At 43.2% G+C, this 21452-nt stretch overlaps 1 protein-coding gene across 1 annotated transcript in view; it reads right to left on the bottom strand.

The window, feature by feature from the left end:
• Window positions 1–21452, bottom strand: part of LOC143975289 (bile salt-activated lipase-like) — a 37146-nt gene that overhangs the window by 4938 nt on the left and 10756 nt on the right. The window contains exons 3-8 of the mRNA XM_077477540.1: window positions 17593–17715; window positions 14011–14208; window positions 10218–10348; window positions 6441–6548; window positions 4286–4403; window positions 2276–2462 (exon numbers count right to left, since the gene is read on the bottom strand). Of these exons, the coding sequence (XP_077333666.1) occupies window positions 2276–2462; window positions 4286–4403; window positions 6441–6548; window positions 10218–10348; window positions 14011–14208; window positions 17593–17715 (865 nt within the window). The remainder of the gene's footprint in view (window positions 1–2275; window positions 2463–4285; window positions 4404–6440; window positions 6549–10217; window positions 10349–14010; window positions 14209–17592; window positions 17716–21452) is intronic.

Below are 21452 nucleotides of genomic sequence, written 5' to 3' on the forward strand. Positions count from 1 at the left end.
TCACCGATCGTCTGTTCCCTGTTATAGGGAAAGACGATCAGTGATGTCACATGCCAAGCCACGCCCCCCAACAGAATAAACGCTATAAATTTTGCGCAAACCAATCAATAATCGCTTATTACTTTTTTTTGCCAAAAATATGTAGAAGAATACGTATCGGCCTAAACTGAGGAAAAAAACAAAGGTTTTTTTTATATATTTTTTGGGGATATTATAGCAAAAAGTAAAAAATATTGCATTTTTTTCAAAATTGTCGCTCTATTTTTGTTTATAGCGCAAAAAATAAAAACTGCAGAGGTGATCAAATACTACCAAAAGAAAGCTCTATTTGTGGGAAAAAACGGACGCCAATTTTGTTTGGGAGCCACGTCTCACGACCGCACAATTGTCAGTTAAAGTGTCGCAGTGGCGAATCGCTAAAAGGGGCCTGGTCCTTTGGCTGCAAATTGGTCCGGGGCTTAAGTGGTTAACCACTTCAGGACCGTAAGATTTTACCCCCTTCCTGGCCAGCCCATTTTTTGCGATATGGCACTGCATTACTTTAACTGACAATTGCGCACGTTCGTGCGACGCTATACACAAACAAAATTGATGTATTTTTTCCCCACAAATAGAGCTTTCTTTTGGTGGTATTTGATCATCTCTGTGTTTTTTTTTTTGCGCTATAAACAAAGCGACATTTTGAAAAAAAAATAATAATAATTTTTACTTTTTGCTATAAAACATATCCAATGAAAAAAAAAAAAGTTTCTTCATCAAATTTAAGGCCAATTTTGTATTCTGCTACATATTATTGGTAAAAAAAAAAAAAAAAATCCCAAGTGTACATTGATTAGTTTGCGCAAAAGTTATAGCGTCTACAAACTATGGGATATTTTTATGAAATTATTATTTTCTTTTTTTTTTTACTAGTAATAGCAGCGATCAGTGATTTTCAGCGGGATTGTGGCAGACAAATCGGACACTAAGTGATACTTTTTTGGGAAACCGTGACATTATTACAGTGATCAGTGCTAAAAATATGCACTGTTACTGTACTAATGACACTGGCAGGGAAGGGGTTAGGTGTGTTCCCTGGGAGTGTTTTCTAACTGTATGGGGGTGGACTGACTGGGACAACACAGAGATCCATGTTCCTGCTTAGCAGGAAGACAAGATCTCTGTCCTCCCCTGTCAGAACAGCAATCTGCCTCTGTGGGGAACGATTGCGATTGGCCGGCAGACACCAGGTCTGCCAGAGCCGCTGATTGGCTCCCCTTCTGGCCAATCAGTGCATGCTCCCACATGCGCTAGTGCACGAAATGACATACAGGTATGTCAATTCACGCAGCTGTGCCACCTTGCCGCTGTACAACTGCAGCGGTCGGCCTGCAAGTAGTTAAACCTTTTAGACTTAATTTCCTATTGAAAGTATCTCACCAAAAATGACACTTTTGTTGCAGAGGATGCCTGAAATCTGACTTGTATCTTAGGCAGACTTCTGTAGAAATCTGTGAGCCAATCACACAAGCAGAAAATGATGTGTCTGGGGGGCGTTCTGTACACATGCTATGTACAGAACACCTCCAGGTAGCCATATTGCATTGCATTTTCAGAAAATGACAGCGCTGTAGATTGAAAAAGTAAGGGTAATTTTAAACATTCAATTACAATATGACTTGTGTAGCAAATGTTTATGCTATATTTATTTAATTATTTGCTATTTTTTTTTTTCCCACAAAAATGGAGTTACCCTTTAAAGTGACCACACACATAGCAATTTATGATTCATCTATGTACAAGCAACCATAAAGAAGTGATTTATCATCTGATACACAGATGAAACAAATCCTCCTACATACGGTAAGTTCATTTAAAATCAAAACAATAAAAATATTAAACATTTTTTTACAACTGTAAATTATTAATAATTACATTTTAAATGCGATAATTTAATAATTTTAATAAAATTATATGAAAATTAAATGAGCAAATAAATAAATAAATAATATATATATATATATATATATATATATATATATAAAATAAATAAGATTACATTAAAAAAAGGATCTCTAAAAGCACTGTTTTCTATACCAAGCTGTACTTTATACGATGGAGCAATGTACTTGTTCTTGCATGTTATAAAATAAAAATTAATATATAAAAAAAAAAGTCTTGAACTGTATATAGTTCACCTGAAGGAGATTTTTTTTTATCTCAACCAATATAGAGTTTTACTGAATTTCAATTGGTAGAATATCTGGAGATCTACAGAGGGAGGTCAGATACGTACGGGGAAATCTTATGCAGTGGTTCATTTATGACGGCTAGATCCATGCCAGCAAACATATGTCCATCCATGTTGTTGGATCCGGCTATATAATCCACATCAGCAGCATTGGCGAACAGGTTAGCTGGCTCATCGGGGATGAAATCTCCATCGATTACTGGTGAATAGGCCAAGTAGTGTACAACGGGGTCTGTCATGTAGGAGGGAAGAGAAGACATTTTAAACAGAGCTCAAAGCAAACAAAAGTATGTGTGTATAGATAAAAAATTTTTTAGTTTTGTACAGAAGTATATACTAAGCAGTTGTAAATGCTTCATTTTTAGAAAAAAAAAAAAAGTCAAACTTGCTCTGTGTAATGGTATTGTACAGAGCGGCCCTGATCCTCCTCCTCCTTTGGTTGCCTGCCGGTTCTCCTCCTCTTATTCATGCGCCCCATAGGAAGCCGCTTCCTAAGGGGGTGCACATGAGGATTTCCTCCCAAGCCAGGCTATGTGAGTCTATAGACACAAACAGTGCAGCCCCCCTGCGCTTCGTCATAGGAGTTGATCAACAGCAGCAAGAGCCAATGGTTCCTAATGCTGCCTCTGAGCCTGTGTGAAGAGAGAGAGTGTGGCTGCAGCTGAGCACAACGCTGGATAAGGCAAGTCTATAGGGGGGGGTGAGGGAGTGTTTTCACTTACTGAGACATTTTTTACCCTAATGCAGGGAATGCTTTAAAGTGGTTGTAAACCCAGAGAAGTGACTATCCTCAGGTGATACACAAATCCTCCTACATAAGTTGTACATGTATATCTGTTCAAAATGCTAAATTTATAAAGCTTGTCTGAGATTTTTTTTTTTTTTACAATCACTTTAAAGAGGAACTGCAGTCTGCTCACATAATTTGTAATAAAAACATCTTTGCCATTCTGAAGCTTCCCTCCAACCACTCTGCATATTATTGTATGTGTATATATATATATATATATATATATATATATATATATATATATACTGCGATTCTGTACTTGCCAAATATGCTCCTCCACTGAGTCTGGCTGCAGACATATTAACTGTGGGCAGCTGAAACTGCTGCCTGTTCACTTCCTGGATTTACACAGAGGCACACCTCCAGCTCTGCGGCTCTAATTGACCCTCTTATGACTTATCCTCCCACCACTTCCTGGCAAACTCTCACAAGAGAGAGCTGTGCATGATGCCATAAGCCTAGGCTTTTTACCAGACAAGAAACAGGAAGATGTATAAGGTATTTACTGGCAGAACAAAATTTTTTACTATACAAAGTTAAAACTACAAAATTTTATAGATGGAAAGTTGAAAAAAATAACTAAAGGTCCGCTTTAAGGTAAACTGGGCCTTGTGTTTAGAACCACTTTAAACCCTTGCCAGTTTATTTTTTGCTGTCTGTATCCCCTAGTGCAGATTTTCATTTGTTTCCTGTCCCAGTGACACAAAAAATGAAAGCAAAAATGACTGTCATCAGGACTGTAACCAGCAGTAATGACGATAGCACTGCAATGCTCACTGAAGATTACTATTCTTTTGGAAGTGATGTATGTTCAGTTATTACATACAATGTTCTTTGGTGTAACCTCCAAATGTATCTTCATCCATTATGATCTTCAGGTGAAGAGGTTTCTGCACACCTCCTGCCAGAGCCTTCTATGAGCCTGTCTCTCTTTAAGACTATTATAGAATGCAACAGGGTTAGAGGAAGCATTCAAAATCCTGGGGTGGGTAGCAATTCAAAACGGCAGGAGGTGACCTAATCATTTAAAGTCCAGCTTCCTGACACCAAGATAAAAACGGTGACAGGAGAGGGATCTCCAGCTGACTGACAGCCTCAGCTCTCTTCCTGTGTGGAGAGGGGTGTGTCCCTTCCTTCCAATCAGCTCTCAGAGATCTTCCTCACTGAGTTCTGCAGAGTGTAACTTCAGCTCTCCATACCCCCATTTTGATTTTTCTTTTTGTAAGTTTTGAATCAACCCCCCCCCCCCCTCAGTAAAAACTCACAGGCAAGGTTTCCTAGATCCAGTTTGTAAGCCAGAGTAAGGGCTTTGGGATCTGTAACCCTCAAGCAGTTGGCCAGGGCAGCAGTGTCATCTACGGGACAGCCAACATTTCTGGCTACCTGGGGAAAACAAAAGCATTAAATACTGAAAAAGGTATTATTAAAACTTGCTACATATACATTCATAACAGTCATATATTTGAGAAGCAGGGCTGCGGAACTGACTGTTTTTTTTTTTTGCAGCTCATAAAGTACAGCGAGCATGCATGGATCATACTGTATGTCCTTTCCCAGGCCACTTGAGGCCTAATGGTGACCTCCAGAGTTAGGGACAGCTGTCATCCTTCTGTGTAGAGTGGGTTGCAAGGCACGGTGGGTGTAATGCAAGATAAAATGGTGGGCGCCAGACAATTTTTGAATGCAAAGAGACTTATTGTCTCTTAAACAGAACTGTGGGAAAGAGGGTTAGGGCCAGGATACCTTTAAGTAGATGCAATGCTAATTGGCAGACTTCGAGATTTCTATAGGCAGACAGCTATACAGGTGCAGGCCTCCAGCTGATTAACACTTCTGCTTAGGTAGGACCACTGTCTCTAATGGCAACAATCTTGTAGCAGTTACTAACGGTAGTTGTATTTAACTATTGAGAACACAAACAGTCCTCCACTTATTCCACAGTCACTCACTGTGGTTCTTAACTCAACAAACTCCCAGTCTTTCCCTAGACTTCGGATCCAATAGCTACTGGATCCCCTGAGCTCTTCCGCTGTTAGCACTCAGTATCTTCTTCAAGCGTCACCCCCGCTTCCCTGCTGGGTCCCTGGCTTGGCAATCACAGATACTCAGCAGGAGAGCGCCCACTGATGCTCTGCAAGCATCACCTCTGCGCTCTCCTGCTGGGTCCCTGGCTTGACACTCACTGAAGTTTTCCCACTTCTTCACTGTCCCCAGCTGGTGAAAGGACTGCTCAGGTACTGACTTCAGCTTACTCACAGTGGTCTCCGGTAACAAGGTGGATGGTCCCTTAGTGGCAACAGCTTCCCCTTCCCCAGCCAGTAGAACCGTTACTTTTGGTTGGACTCCAATCCTTCAGTCCCAACCCTATGCTGCTCTCCTGCTCCTGGCAAGGCCCTCAGGCAGCCTAGCAGCCAAATGTCCCTGGGATAGGCCTTGGGCTTTCAGCCTAGCAGCATAACGCACATCCACCCAGACAGCTGTCCAGGTGGCACAGAACCCTGATCACCTGACTCCACCCAAATAAATAGGCTCTCCCAGCAGGCCAAGGGACCACAGAAGATCCCTGTCTAATGGCTGAGACACCCCATCCATCCATGTCTGAGCTTGGAAAGCCCTTGTCTTATCGAATGTCACCGGCATAGTGCCACTTAGTGACAGAAGAGAAAGGGGGCAACAAGTCCAAATTTACAGAGGAATCATTTGATCTTCTAACATCTAGCCAAGGCAACTATCGCCTGCCAACTAAATTCAATAGCAACCCTACCTAAACATCAGGGTGCTACATGTTTTAAAGAGAACCTGTCAGGAAAACAGACCATATATCTACTTTGAAAGGCAGTGCAAAATCTATGGTAGGAAAATCATTGAGCTTTGCCCCCACCACTGTAATACCACTAGATCAATGTAAGTCACAGGGGTAATCATGCCCATCACTCAGAGTAGTTAAAGATCAAAGCCTCACATAGTCTGAAGGAGTCTTCCTCCTGGAGAACAATGATTTATAGGGTGGGGGGGTGTCTTAAAGGTATTAAAACCACAGGGTCAGGCTGAAAACCAGGCAACTAGCATTTTCAGATGTAGCAATGGTAGCCTCCGTGTCCCTCTCTTTACAGATTTACTTTAAGAAAGCGGTTCCAAATCTGTACATTTCTGACTTAGCGGCTGAGATTAAAGAATGAATGGCCATTTGTATGGGACATTCACCCAGGTTTTATTGCATTACACAGATAGAAAATGGACTCTTTATACACCTGCATTCATTCAACTTATGTGCTCACAAACAGTTACAATATATACTCACTCCCCTATGTCCTCATGTAGTGTACCAAGCCCCACTAAGGAATGAAATTCATTGCTACACTTTACTGTATATGTCCAGTTGGATATATCCTACATCTGAACTTCGTCAACACTTCTTACCTGTTGAGCCCAGACAAGAGGGTCCCGCTGAATAGCCCATGGGCTCAGACCTGTGCCACTCTGGCTGATGGCACGCTTGATAAGTCCGACATTGTAGGGAGACAGGGTCTACAACAAGCAGCAAGGGACAGTGCAGTAAAAACAAATTAATATTACTCACATACCAACAAACATAAGATGATCATCTTACAAAATTGGTTTTAACACAGTCAACCAAACATTCTGGGTGAAAGAATCCATCATTCAGGTTGGATGCTTCCAGTCTGTTGCTATGGTTTCCCCTGGCATAGGTTGCTGCTGGTGCATTTCAGTACATTGTAAACATTTACATGTTCAGGGGATACAAAAGCATGCATGTTTTTGCACATACCTGACCTTGCTTGCTAATAAAAAGCTTTCAAGCTTGCAGAGACTCCCAACTGAGATAACTGAGATTTCCCAACATTTGGGAACCTTGGTTTTGGTATATACTTCCAAGCCTGGATCTGTTTACTTCTATTTATGAACACCTCATTTTCATATCTAGTTCTGAGCCCTGAGGAGGGTACTGCCATCCTGCCCCCCCCCCCCCCCCCCCGCCCCTCCATGCCTTCCCCCTCTCTACTACTTACTTCTCCACCCTCTCCATTCCTGGATTCCTTTCCTTCGATCCTAATCTCTACAGTTGAGAGCCAACATCTTTTGCTACTCTTGTAAGAGAGCATCCTATCATGGGAAGCTCGATCACCCTGTTCGGATTGCTGAGGGGTCTTGAGCTGCCCTCTCTGTTTGGCTCTCCTTTTTACCAATGGTGAATCACATTACTGTCATTGTGCAGCCCTTGCGTGGGCAACTGTCATGTTATTCCCTGTTCTTAAAACCAATAAAAATATTGCAATAAAAAAGAAAGTATTTAGTATGCTACTTAAAAATATGCAATTATTCAAAAAATTTAAAACACCTTAACGAGCCATTACTCACATAAGGGGAAGTAAATTGAAAACCTGTTAAACGTGAGAATTTAGAGATGTCTGCACAAGACTTAAATGGCTGCCATAATTCCCTGGGTATCCTTCTGTTATGCATACAGCATACTGACTCCAGTTTCTGAAGTCAAGCACCCTCCTCTCATCTCCCATGCCCAAGCATTCATCCAAAACTATGAAATAAGAGGTGCCTGCTGTTACTGAAGAGCATACCAACAAAATGTGGTTGTTTTCCACTGGATGCCTGAAGAGTCAGGAACCATTGTGGTACAAGACAGAACAGACTGTGGATATTACGTTGCAAATATGAACTGAATCTGAACTTGGAGATGTTTTTTTATTTTATTTTTTTATTTTTTTATAATTGTAATTTTTATTAGTTTTCAAAGCAAAAACAATACACTTGTGCATTGGAAAATTCAGTAAATAGAGAAAAATATAGATCATGGTGAAAAACATTAGTTACAACAGACAGAGAAAAATATCCACAAACACAGGCACAAAGGTGAACTGCGTATCCATATCTCGTACAGTAAATAACAAACAGTTTATGTAAATCAGACAAACTATTCCGTTCAACAAGAGGCCGGTGGCCAAAATAAAAAGGCAAAACAACCGAACATTCACATGATCAGCATAGTAAGTCCCCGGGAGGGGGGGGACAAGTTACCCGGAGGACTGGGTAGGGAAAGGTGGGGATGGTAGCCATCAACAAAGTGCCCTGATCGGTAGCTGCAGTCAGATGGATGTACCGGTAGGGGGGGCCCCATATGCCGACCGATCCCAGGGTTCCCACACTTTATCGAACTGGGGAACCAAATCATGTACCGAGGCCGTCAGATACTCCATTCTCCTAATTTCAGACACCAGTTGGAGTAATCTAGGCCAGGGGGGAGTTGCACCGGACAGCCAACACAGTGGGACAAGCCTCTTAGCAGCAAGTAAAATGTAGGAAACCAGTCGATTAGTGTTTTTTGGTATACCTGGTATAGGGAGACCCAGCAAACAATGTAGGGGATCGATCGGGAGGGACACCCCCGTCGGAGATGGTTTTAAAGCCCAATTCAATCTTGGCAAAAACTAAACAATTGGATCTCCCAATGGCTGTTAAAAATAAAAAAGTAGATCCAACTGCTATAAGGGCAATACACATCACAGACAAACAAAATATTTCCCAGCACACTTACCAGCCAGCCTGTAAAACAACCAAATTGTCCTGTCATTTTTTGTTTGCACAATAAATGCGCAAACCACAGTGCCCACGTGTATATACTGTTGTCCAGTGGTGGCTGGTGGTCAAAACATTGGGGGAGGGGGGCAGCAAGCAGACATGTCCCCCCTTACTCACACCCCCCCCCCCCCCCCCCGTGGCTGTTGATGGATCAAAGCGGCTATCCACTACACAAATCGACACCCCCCAGCCGGCACTCGATAGGCCACGATACTGAAAGTCACTTTTCTGAGGGGTATTGGCTCTTGTACATAGAAGGCAAGCGAAAATGATCCTGGAATGGAACAAAAACCAGCCAATTTTTTTACTTAAAGTGGATCTCCACCCTCTCCACTGTTTTTTTTTTCAGCTGAATGCAAACTTTCTTGCGGGCTGTAACTATTTCAGATACTCACCCGCCCAGTGGATCCAGTTGTGTCCTGCAGAATCGTCTCAGAATTATGCCCCCGCTTGGTCCTGCATCTCTATCTTCTTATGTGACGTCACCATGAGGCCCACCGGCTCTCACGACGATGTACAACTATGCCCAGCCCCCTCCTTTCTCACTGAAGGAATATGCCTTCTGGGATATGTGATGTACATATCCAAGGAGGCACAGTGAGCATAATGCATGTCAAAAATTAAACCAGAAAAAAAATTGTGTGTGAAAAAGGAAGGGTGGAGGGGTGGAGAGAAGGCAACTTAAAGTTGAGGGTGAAGATCCACTTGAAGTATTTTTTTCTTTTGTTTTACTGATGCTATTGTCTGTTTTGTAATAACTTTTCTCTAAATGTTTCCTGTACCATTTTTTCTTTTCATCATAATTATATTTAAGTAGTATTATCAGAATCTCTGAATGCTCTAATTAGAAATGAAAAAACTCAGTTACATTCCTGCCTGGGAGTGGCAGCAAGTGATACAGACATATTATAGCGTTAAAGTTGTTTTAACTAAAACATATGTTCACAACTATTGTGTGCATGTAAATGTTTAACTGCTCAGTTAACCATAAGGCTCGGTTCACACCTAAACTGCCCGCGGATCGCACAGGAATGCTGATCCTGTTCTCTGTTTAAGGGACAAATCAGGGCCAAATCTTTGCCTGAATTAGGCCCTGAACGGAGCCAAAGATGCACAGCATTTCTGTGCAGTGTGCTCTGCAGCCGCGCCGGAGATATGTGAACTGGCTTCATAGAGAGCCGGTCACATTCTCCTGGTGTGCGAATTGGATGCTGAGAAACCACATCCAATTTGCATGGGTGTGAACCTAGCCTAGCTCTCAGTCTACTGGTGCATAAATTGTTGTGCTGGAGAAAGAAAAATTTTGTGCGGGCCGAGTATGTAATATGTCACATTCTGGTCGCAGGTACTGAGAGCTTGGTACCAGATACTACAGCATACTATTAGAGGTCTAGTGGCATCCATGCCTTGACAGGTTAAGGCTGTTTTGGCACCAAAAGAGGGACCTACTCAATATTAGCTGGGTGGCCATAAAGTTATGGCTGATCAGTATATATAAAAACAACAGTGAGACCTAAAGACCATTACACCTTTACTTTTACAGTCAGGTGATATGCAGTGTCATGGTTTGGCTTGTCTTACCTGCAGAGAGACGCTGGCAGCTCCTGCAGACTCTCCAAAGATGGTGATGTTATCAGAGTTTCCTCCAAAGGCAGCAATGTTCCTCTTCACCCAGGCAATGGCCATATGTTGATCCCACATACCATAGTTTCCTAAATGACATGATCATTCCATGACATCTCTTGCCATTCATAGAACACTATCAGAAAAGTACTTTGGAACTCTAAGTAGAGCCAAGGGTGACAATGAATCCTGGACATGCTGACAGATAGGGAGAGATTTAACTGACTGCAGGGTTCTTGGGATTACAAAACTTGGCCATCGTATTTATATAGCGCTGTCAATTTACATAGCACTTTACATATACAGTATATTGTACATGCACATTAGTGCCTGCCCTTGAGGAGCTTACAATCTAAGGTCCCTAACTCCAGGGCTGTCTTTAAGGCAGGGCAAAAGGGGCAGTTGCCCTGGGCCCTGTCATTGTTGTGGGGCCCAAAGCAGCTGCCTCATTCTTGCCAACTATTCCAGTTTAAATTCCCTTGTCTTTAAAAGCTTTAGTCCCATGCTGTTTCCCGATATCTAAGACCCCTTTCACACTGGGGCATTTTTCAGGCGTTTTTCATGTGCTTTAGCGTTAAAAAATACGCCTGAAAGAAGCCGCAACTGCAATCCCAATGTAAAAGCCCGAGTGCTTTCACACCGAGATCCCTTTCATACTGGGGCGTTTTTCAGGCGCTTCAGCGTTAAAAAAAGCGCCTGAACTGCAATCCCAATGTAAAAGCCCGAGTGCTTTCACACCAAGGCGCTGCGCTGGCAGGGCGTCAAAAAAAGTCCTGCAAGCAGCTTCTTTGCAGCGCTTTTGGAGCGGTGAATACAACGCTCCTAAAGCGCCCCTTCCCATTGAAATCAATGGGAAGCGCCTGTTTAACACCTAAAAAACGCCTGAAAAACGCTATTGGCAGCAGCGTTTTGTGGGCGCTTTTAACCCTTTATTTGGCCACTAGCAGGGGTTAAAAGCGCCCCAATAACGCTCGAAAAACGCTGGTAAAGCGCTGCTAGTTTAAGCGCTGCTAGTTTAAGCAGCGCTTTACGAGCGTTTTTCGGGCGCTGACATTGTGAAAGGGTTCTTAAAGCACTTGGGCTTTCACATTGGGACTGCAGATGAGGCTTCTTTCAAGCGCTTTACAGGCGCTTTTTTTAACGCTAAAGCGCCTGAAAAACGCCTGAAAAACGCCCCAGTGTGAAAGGGGTCTAAGTGTTGGTACTAATACTGCCCAGCTCTGCCCTATTGTTGTGTACGGATAACTCACCTGCAGACCCTGTGTTTACATGTAAATAACCGGCATTTATATGTAAATAGGGGCGGCATTACTAAGTAAATAGCTGCGTCCGGCAGCATTGATATGTAAATAAAGGTGGCATTCATATGTACAGTATATCATGCTCCCCTGCAGTGAGGAGATGATGTGCTATAACCTCTAGCAACCAATCAGTGAGCAGTATTACTGTACAGTAATCTCGAGCAACCAATTAACAAGCAGAAATCATTTGCTGTAACCTCTGGCAACTAATCAGTGAGCCGTAGTGATATGTGCTGTAACCTCTAGCAACCAGTCACTAAGCAGTAATTATATGCTGTAACCACTGGCAACCAATCGCAATCGCTGCCTGATATGATACAGTAAACTGATTTTAAGTCTAGCTGCTATTTATTGTATGTCTCAGAGCAGGTGGAGAGTGAAATTGCATGGGGGGGGGGGGGGGGCAAGAAATTTTTTTGCCCAGGGTCCAATCAATATTGAAGATGGCTCTGCCTAACTCACATTCATAAATGAGCCAATTTAGACAGTATCCAATAACCAAAACTACTGTATAATAGTCCCAGATCCCCTGAAAAAGTCACGTGATTGACGTAACGCGTAGGGAGTGGTCGTGACGCGATACCGGAAGTGAAGTAAGACTGGCAGAAGACGCCAGTACACCATTTTTCTTTGTGCGCTGTCTCATTCTTTTAAATGTGAGAGTCCAATTTTATTTGTAATTGATTGAACTTCATTTTTTAAATAAATACTACACTATCAGAGCCCCTTTTCTCTCCCTATGTTTCTCTTTTGAGCGGCACCTATCAGCAGAAATCGCCACCGCAGACATTATCTATCAATACAGGGATGAGTGGCCCCCTGGTGGCCTAGCATGGATATACATGTCATTCCAGTCAGCTATTATTGAAGATCCCCTGGTGGCTAACGACAAAACGGAAGCTGTTTGGTATACTTGATGTGCCCGTTTTTAAAAGATTTGAGGTGAGAGTTCTGGGAGTATAGAGTTTCCCGTGCTTATAGGAGCACCTTTGCCTGCTGTTTCTTTGCATTATTTTCTAAACGCATTTGACGCCATTGAACCAATATTCTGGGATTTTTATGGACTGTTTTTTGTCCCTGTTTTTTATTTATATTAATTTTTTTAGCACGTAGCACTTTCATTAACATTTGGGTTGCGCAGGACCATTTTACATTTATAATTGTTATTTTGGTATTGTGTGTAATATCATCAGGTCCAGCTGCAATACACTATCACTTTATTGCATATTTACACGTATAATATTCGTTTGAAAATATTGGTTAAGTGCATTTTTGCTTATTCACATATTTACGCACCGTTCTTTAAGAGGAATATTACCACCCTTTTTTTATTCATATATATTTCTTCACCTTGAAATAGTAGCGCGAAGGCTTTATTCACTTTCATACTGTATAATATTGGTTAATAATTAAATTATAATAGAAAATACAAAAAACAAAATTATCCAAATGTTTTTGGTTCTTTCTGATTTTTGTTCTTTTGAATTTTCGTTCCTTTAGGGAAAACATTTTTTGAAAAAATGTGTCAAATCGTTTTTCGTTCATTTGGATTCTTCCAAATTATAAATATGTAGAATTTTGACAAAAAACAAATTTATCCCAGATTGTACATGTCTACTGAGGACATCCTAAAACCTTGTCAGGTTTTTAAGCTGTTTGTGTCCTCATTGGGGTGATTTGCCCTTTCTATTTGTCCTGGTGACCTTTGCCATTGGGTAAGAAATATTTGCAGTTGCCACCAGAACAGGAGGTGAGGTGAAATCTTCCAACGGGGACAACTGTCTAAGCCCTTGTACACACGGTTGGAGATTCCGACGATCAAATCCGTTGGAGTAATTCCGACGGATTAATTCCGGAAGAGGTCCGGAAGTGATGTTGCATCCACACGGTCGGACTAAGATGTCGGAAAATCCGTTTGTACATAACGTCATGACTTTATTTCATTACGATGGGACTACGTTCAGGCTAGTAGCCAATAGCTTTGGTCTAGGAATTTGATCTGAGCATGTGTGGCACTTTGTCCTTCGGAGTAGTCTACACATCATCGGAGTATGTTCGATAGGAGCATTTTTTCGGAAAATTTTACCGGCAAGTTGGAAAACTTGGTCCGTCGGATATTTAGATGGAAACAGTCCGATGCAGACCCCACACAGTCGGAATATCCGACAAAATGGTCCGATAGCATACATTCCGTCTGTATCTCCGACCGTGTGTACAAGGGCTAAGATTTCCTCCACTTCCTGTTGTGCCTGAGGCAGGAAGTGAAATTAAATTTCCTCAACGGAACACAGACCGCAAAGACAATTGACAGAGGTTTTAGCCATTCTCTACTCTATAAAATGGATTTCCTTGTTAGGTGGAGTTGGTATTTTACTTAACAGTGTTTTGTTTTTTTAATGCAGAGGCATGTCTCCATTACATTCACAGTATTGTTAACTCATAGGCCTTACCAGGGGCATTGGCGTCTCCAGTACTCAAGAATCCCAGTGGTCCCAGACGGTAATTGAAGGTCACAACAATGACATTGCCACGAAGAGCAAGTTCCTCACCATCATACAGGTAGTTGTTTAAAAAATTGGCTCCTTCAGCTGCACCAAAGAGATAGGCTCCACCATAGATCCATACCATAACGGGCAAGTTGGTGGACACTGAAAACAAGATGAGAATAGTTAGAAAAGATGGGATTTTCCATTCAAGCTTCTCCTTAGATATAAGAAAGCAACCTATGAATTAATGCTTTAGCTCACAGACTACAAAAGATTTCTTCCAACATGTACTGTAGATCTCATCAGCCTTCTATTCACTTAAAATGAAACATACAAATAACAAATGATTTTTATTCAGTACACTCTTTCCACGTAGTGTGCGGAAGTTTTTGCAAAAGCACATGTGCTTAAGCCTAGGTTCACACTGCTGCAGGATTGAAATCGTTCATACCTGCATGCCAGTCTGACTGCGGGGCGATTTCAGAGACATCTGTGCGGGTTCCTGCACAGATGTCAATTGAAATCACCAAAAGTAGTACAGAAACTACTTTTGGGAATTGGTGTGGCAAAGTCAGCATTGCACCGATTTGGACGGTGCTATTGCCAGCAATAGCCGCTGATTTGGCATGTTATTTGACGTGTCAGATTGCATGCCAAATCACATCAATGTGAACCTGGGCTCAGTGAGGAGATAAGGGACCGAAAAATTTTATGGTCTTGAATGAAAGAAGGTATTCCCAGAATACTTTATTTAATAAGGAGCTGCCTTATATGCTTCCTTTTATATATCTTTGTATGTAGTAAACGTTACCTCTGCAGATAACGTAATAAGACTATAGAAAGAAATTTGAACCAGCAAAGACTTTACTGAATCACAATCAACAGTAGAAGAAAGATAACATTTGTTCACTTGCTCATCCATGAGTAGATTCAGACATGGGTCTAAATCTCCCTTGCCTCTGAAGGCAGATCCGCTTCCAGATTGTGCTCCAGAGGCTAATGATAGCCGATGAGGAAGTGATACAACACCTCCTCACCACCTGCGTCAACCCCATTTTTGCTGACAATCATGCCAAAACTGTGTTTGCATGCAGTTGTAGGTGTTTATGGCTCTCCCTATTGACTTGCATGTGTAGCTCTCTGTGGGCCTGCCACAAAAGAAAAGTCCCAGCAGCAAAAACATGGCTCAACCGCACAATTTTGCTAAACCCCCTCACCCAACTGCAAGCTTAAACAAAAACCGAAGTATCCTTTGTGTCAATCTAAACAAGTATTACATCTACGGTAGTTACTAAGTGATGTGCAAGCCTCAAAGTAAACAAACCTTTATTTGTGTCTCAAACACTTCCCATCCCAGACACTGCAGCTCATTGTGGGAGGGTTTCAGCAACAAAGTCTCCACACCCCATGCAACATATTTACATTGCCTGTAGTGGAAGCAGGTAGAGCCTTCGTGAGAGTGGCAACTCTGCTCTGAATTCAAGAGCAGTGCAGCATCCTACCCACCCCATCACAGGGAGCTGCAATAGTTGGATGTCACTGTAACCACAGCCCATCTTTATAAAAAACAACATTTACAAAACTTTTTTCAAGCAGACATTAAGTCAGTCTGGTGATATCATAGACAGTTCCTCCTCTTCTTTTAGGAGTGAGTGGTATAATGACATACGAACACCATTTAGTCCTGGAGTACTATGAATACAGCCTAGGTGTTGACATGGAATGGGAAAGGGCCTGGGGGTGTAAATGACAGGCTGGGTTCACAGGGAGTGGGCAGTGTTGTTCTGTCCTGAAGATGACGTCCAATGCTGGATGGAACAGGGTATCAGGGACAGCGCTGAAGCGTGGAGAAAGGAAGTAAAGTTTGGCATGGTTTTATTTATTTTTTATTTTTTATTTTTTTACAGGCGAGAGGAAGAGCGCACATTATTGCCCCTTTCACACTTGAGAATTTACATGCCGGAGACCCAGCGGGGGGGGGGGGTTCCCGGCAATTAGTTGGCGGTGGCAGCTCCACTAAAAGCAATGGGAGGCTAACAGCTCCTGAGTGTTTGCATCCAGGTAATTTCTCCATGAGGGAGTATATACAAGCAGTCAGGATTAGCTACAGGAGCCACCAGCCTTCTATTGCTTTCAATGGGGCTGCCACCCACAGCAAATTGCCGGGAACCCCTGCTGGGTCTCCCACATACTTAAACACACACGTAATTGTCAACAGCCCCATTTGCAGGTGTGAATACGGCCTTAGTGCTGCAACACTTTTTTTTTTTTTAATAGGCCATATGTCTACTTTAACTTTATGTATTAAATAAGCTAATGTGTTATAAAGAATACTTATCCTTTAGAGCATATCTGTCAAACACCAGGACCGCGGGTCAAATCCAGCCCGCCAAGCCATTTCATTTGGCCCTTGCACCTCTCCTGCAGCTGCAGCGTACCCTTTTTTTTCCATCCTTACCTTGTCTCAGCAGTCAGGAGAGAGGAGAACAGAACTCCACTAGATTTTGCACTTCTCTATGCAGCCATGGAGTGGCTCGTCTCTGTCCCTCGTTTAAGCAGTCGCCAGCGGAGAGGAACTTTATTGGAGACTGTTCCACCATTGCAGATAGTGGTGGCACATCCATAAAGGGCGCCATCCCCCTAATCTCCATGCGGGACGCTGGATGCATAGAGTCCTACGAGATTTTTTATTTTTTTTGTGAAGCACATGATTAGAGCTGGAGGCTCTAATTGGCTTCAAAAAGGTTTGACTCGGGGGCGCAGAGAACTTTCCCCCCTGAGCCTACCCACTTGTGAAATTAGCAAATCAACCATTGCTATTGTCTTCTTGCTTCTCCTCCAGGCCAATCAGGACAAGAAGCGGGACCTAAGACCCGATTGACTGGAAGGGAAGGGAAGCCACCCATGACCTGGATGGGGCACAGGGCTTGCGCGCCGGCAAACAGGCTTGAGGGGGGATGAATTGTTTGCCCCGCCCCCCCAAAAAAATGGAGCACCAGCCGCCACTGATTAAGAACCATGTTTTGTCTGAGCAGTCTCCAATAAAGTTTCTTGTAGAGGATGCCAGCAGTGTGAAGCACTCTTTTCAGACTTGCATCAGCTACTACAGGAGTGTGAGTAGGCTCCATGCCAGTCTGCACCTGTCCTTCACAGCCTAAGTTATTACTAAAACCAGTAATAAACAAATGCAAAGGCAATTATTTAATATGATAAACAGTAGATATATTTATATAGTCTTACAGATGCAACCGGCCCTTGGAGGGCAACCAGAATTCTGATGTGGCCCACAATGAAATGGAGTTTGACACCCCCGCAGGGAAAAAAAAAGTTTTCCTGGAATATCAACAGTCTGACTGGGAAATTCCCATGCTAATGTATTTGGTTCCATAGGGAATTCATATTGGTGAAGATGAGTTTAAGGGACAACACAATTTTATGTAAAGCAAAAAGGCCTGCGAGTAAGGGACACTTAAAAACCTCAATAGTTCTCTACTCCTGTCTAGTTTCAGCCCTTTTAGATACATATAACCCATCCTACCTGCTTACCTGATTTGCCAGGTTGAGGGACCCAGATATTAAGGTACAGGCAGTCAAGGTCTCCATGGGTATCGGTTTGGCTCAATTTGGCTTGGAGACAGCGTGGCTTGTAGTCTGTGGCTTTCAGAGTTCCTATTGTAAAAATAGAGAGCAGTCAAAATCAAAGTCGAAGCTTCATACATAAAAGCTGCTAACAAAAGTCCTTCATTTTTTTTATTTAAAGTCTACTACATCTTTACTGCATTTCAAATCAAGCTTAAGGCCGGGTTCACGTATGTGTGGCCGCGGTTCCCAGCATGGGGTCCGGTGCGTGTCTGTTCACTGGTTCAGGTGCAAATCAGGTCCACATTGTTGCCTGAATTTGAACCTGAACCAGACCCAAACACACACAGGACCCTTTTGGAATGCGGACCGCAGCCAACCTGAAGCTGTGTGAACCCACTCCAGCCAGTCACACTCGCATGTCATGCGAATTGGATGCAGAGAAACCTGCATCCAATTTGCACATATGTAAATCTGGCCTAAAGTGTATTTCCACTTTTTCAGCCAAATTGTGATAGCACTTTCTTTATATTTGTTCCCATTCACAAAGAATAACTTACCTTATAGAGTTTCTAAAGCTGCCCGCCATAGACTGATTGATTTCTTTTTTAATTTTGCTTGCAGGTTGAACAAAAAAAAAAAATCTAACAGATTCCTTCATCTGTGCTAGACAGCATAGATGGATGAATCGCCATGCTGGGCTATTGAATTCTGACAGCTGCCAGCAGATGTCAAAATTCCCAAACAGTGGCGGCATCTGACTGGATGCAGTCACTGTTCAGAAAACAAATTTCCACTCTGCATCTTGTATATTTCAATCAAAAGATGTTGATGGGAAGACGCTGACAGGGCCGCCCACAGCGCTAACTGGCCGATTCATCAGGGGCTGGCTAAAATTCGGCCAATGCATGGCCAGCTAAACCCTTACCCAAACTATCACAGAAAAAATGTTTTTTAATTGCTGTCTGTGTCTCTATTAGAGAGATCTTGCTAACTTACAAATAACCACCACAATTAGAACAGGAAGTGATGGGAAACTAAGCATTCAAACCCTTAAAGTGGTTATAAAGGCAAAAAGTTATTTTTACCCTAACCACTTGCCGACCAGCTCACGTACATTTACTGCGGCAGGTTGGCAGCACTGCACGAAACACCATACCCGTACAGCGGCTCACGCAGTTGCAGGCGGGCCACCGCGCTTTCGCTCCATGCTGTAGGAGCATGCCTGTGGTTTTGGGGGACTAGATGTCAGCCGGCGACCTGTGATCGCCTACTACAGAGGTGGAACGGGGATCTGCCAGTGTAAACAAGCGGATCCCCATTCTGACAGAGGATATGTCAGAGATCTTCTGTTCCCAGTGATCGGGAACAGTGATCTCGGTCATGTCCCTGTGAGCCCACCCCCCCTAAAGTTAGAATACACCCAGGAAACACAACCCCTTGATTGCCCCCTAGTGTTAACCCCTTCACTGGCAGTGTCAGTTTTACATCGATCAGTGCATTTTTATAGCACTGATCAATGTAATAATGTCACTGGTCCCCAAAATTGTCATTTGGGGTCAGATTTGTCCGCCGCAATGTCGCAGTCAAACTAATAATTGAAGATCGGCGCCATTACTAGTAAAAAAAAAAAAAGTCCCTAAATCTATCCCATAGTTTGTAGACATAACCTTTGCGCAAACCAATCAATGTACGCCTATTTTATAAATATCTACAGTTGAGACATGGAATTCAAGCCCAATATGGGTCAATCGCTATTGAACGGACTGAAATTCCCCTGCTTCAGGGACTTATGGCTCGAAGGCAAGTAAAAGGCCAGATCTCTCGGTTATATACGAAGATCAGAGGAAGGATCTTGAAAGGTGAGGGCCCAGCTAAGAGCAGACAGGGCTGGATAGGGAATGTAGGCCCGATAACCCAAGAACAATGGGATGAGACGCTGGAGCAGGGGAACTTGGTCTCTATATCTCCATCCCAGCGAGTGTCCCATTTGTTCCTTATATATAGGGTATATTATACCCCCTATAAGTTGTGAAAAAAGGGTAGGAAACCTAGAGACGAATGCCCCAGATGTGGGGCATCGGGAGATCTCTTCCATATGGTATGGAAATGTCCAAAATTGTATAGCTACTGGTTAGAAATAGTTCTCAAAATAAACAGGGTTTTTAAGACCACCCTGAAACCTGAGGCCAGGATTTGTCTATTGGGGATATTTGAGGAGGATAGAATTTCCCCTCTAACTAAACAGTCCGTCCTGAGGTGTTTGTACCAGGCCAGACGGCTGATAGCAATAAATTGGCAAGCCAAAAATCCCCTGGTATTTAGACAATGGGTCAACGCAATCAATTCTACAGTATGGTGTGAAAGAGCAATGTTTATAAAACAAAACAACATAAAAAAAATTGGGATATTATGGAACCCCTGGCTGACCAGCATGGGCTACCCCCTGTATAGGTCTACTGAGAAGGCGGACTAGCACCTGCTTGGTGGGCAGGAGGTGGGAGGTCCCCTTCCCCCTCCCTCCGAATGGGCTCCCTTGGGGGGAGCCTTTGGGAGGGGTGGGGGGCCTCTTTGCCTGTTTTTTCTCTTTACTTTTTTTTCCCCTCCATGTTGTTTGGTGCCCATCACTATCCAGTTGAGGCCGGCATGACAGGTGCCAGCAGTGTGTGCTCGAAGAGAGGTGGGGGGATGGGTGGTTGGGACGGGGGGGGGGGGGTTGAAAAGGAGCATGGCGCGCTTATGGTAACGGGTGTGTTGGACGCAGCTTCGCCACTGTATTACCTTGTATGAAACAAAGTTATTTTTGTATTGTATATAATATTGTTACAATGTTACTTTGTACTTGGAAATCTTTAATAAAGTAGTATCAAGTTAAAAAAAAAAAAAATGTACGCCTATTGCATTTTTTGTTTACCAAAAATATGTAAAAGAATATATATCAGCCTAAACTGATGAATAAATGTGTTTTTTATATTTTGGATATGTATTATAGCAAAAAAAAAAAAACATTTTAAATTAAATTGATCAAATACCTCACTCTGCTTCCATCAGCTCAGTTTTTTTCTGCTTAGTATAGGAGAAGGACCTGGCTCCCTGTGGGGACCATTGGTCCTTGGAATTTTTTCTTTTTTTGCTTTTTGATTCCTGTGATCTACAAAAAGCCGGGCTGGGTGACAGGCTGGATAATATGGATCCTGCTAGTCTCCTCAGCCTGGCCATCGAGCGCGTGCAGAACTTAGCTACGAGCTGGGTCAGCCACGACATGCTCCGTCTGGTCCAGGGGCGGTCGGTGAGCTATATGCTCTGGGGCACACATATGACCAGGCTACTGCTGTCCGTGTCACAGTGTGCCATGGCTGACAGCCACCCCGTACTGCTCAGTTGATGGGTCTGTCCGTGGCATGCATCCAGCAGTCCCTGGAGGAGGGGTAAGTATGGTTCCACCTGTGTTGGCAGGATGGAGCAGCTGGGCACTCCCTGGGAGTTCGACTAGGGGTTATCTTCCTCTCCTTTTCGTCTCTCCCTGTCCCCTTTCCCTCCTCCCCATTCTAAGGGGCCGCTGTGTCACGTATCTGGCCAGTGTTCTCTGGGTCCTGGCAGGGGGTCCGCTCCCTGTTTTTGTGAGTATCTGTGAGTTGCCATGTGGGGAAAGGCCACCGCGGGAACCGCGGCCATTTTCCGGTGGCCGCGGCCAATTTCTTGTAGCCGCAACCAGTTTCTTAACCGCGCCCATTTTCCTGGCGCTCTCACACATTTTTTGCTGTGGCGGCCGAGGGCTATTTTCTAGTAGCCTCAGTTTTGCTTTACTCTAGTGCTGGGTGGCTGGT

The sequence above is a fragment of the Lithobates pipiens genome, unplaced genomic scaffold, assembly GCF_037356315.1.
Source record: "Lithobates pipiens isolate NorthernLeopardFrog02 unplaced genomic scaffold, aLitPip1_a1.2 Scaffold_1, whole genome shotgun sequence".
NCBI lineage: Eukaryota > Metazoa > Chordata > Amphibia > Anura > Ranidae > Lithobates > Lithobates pipiens.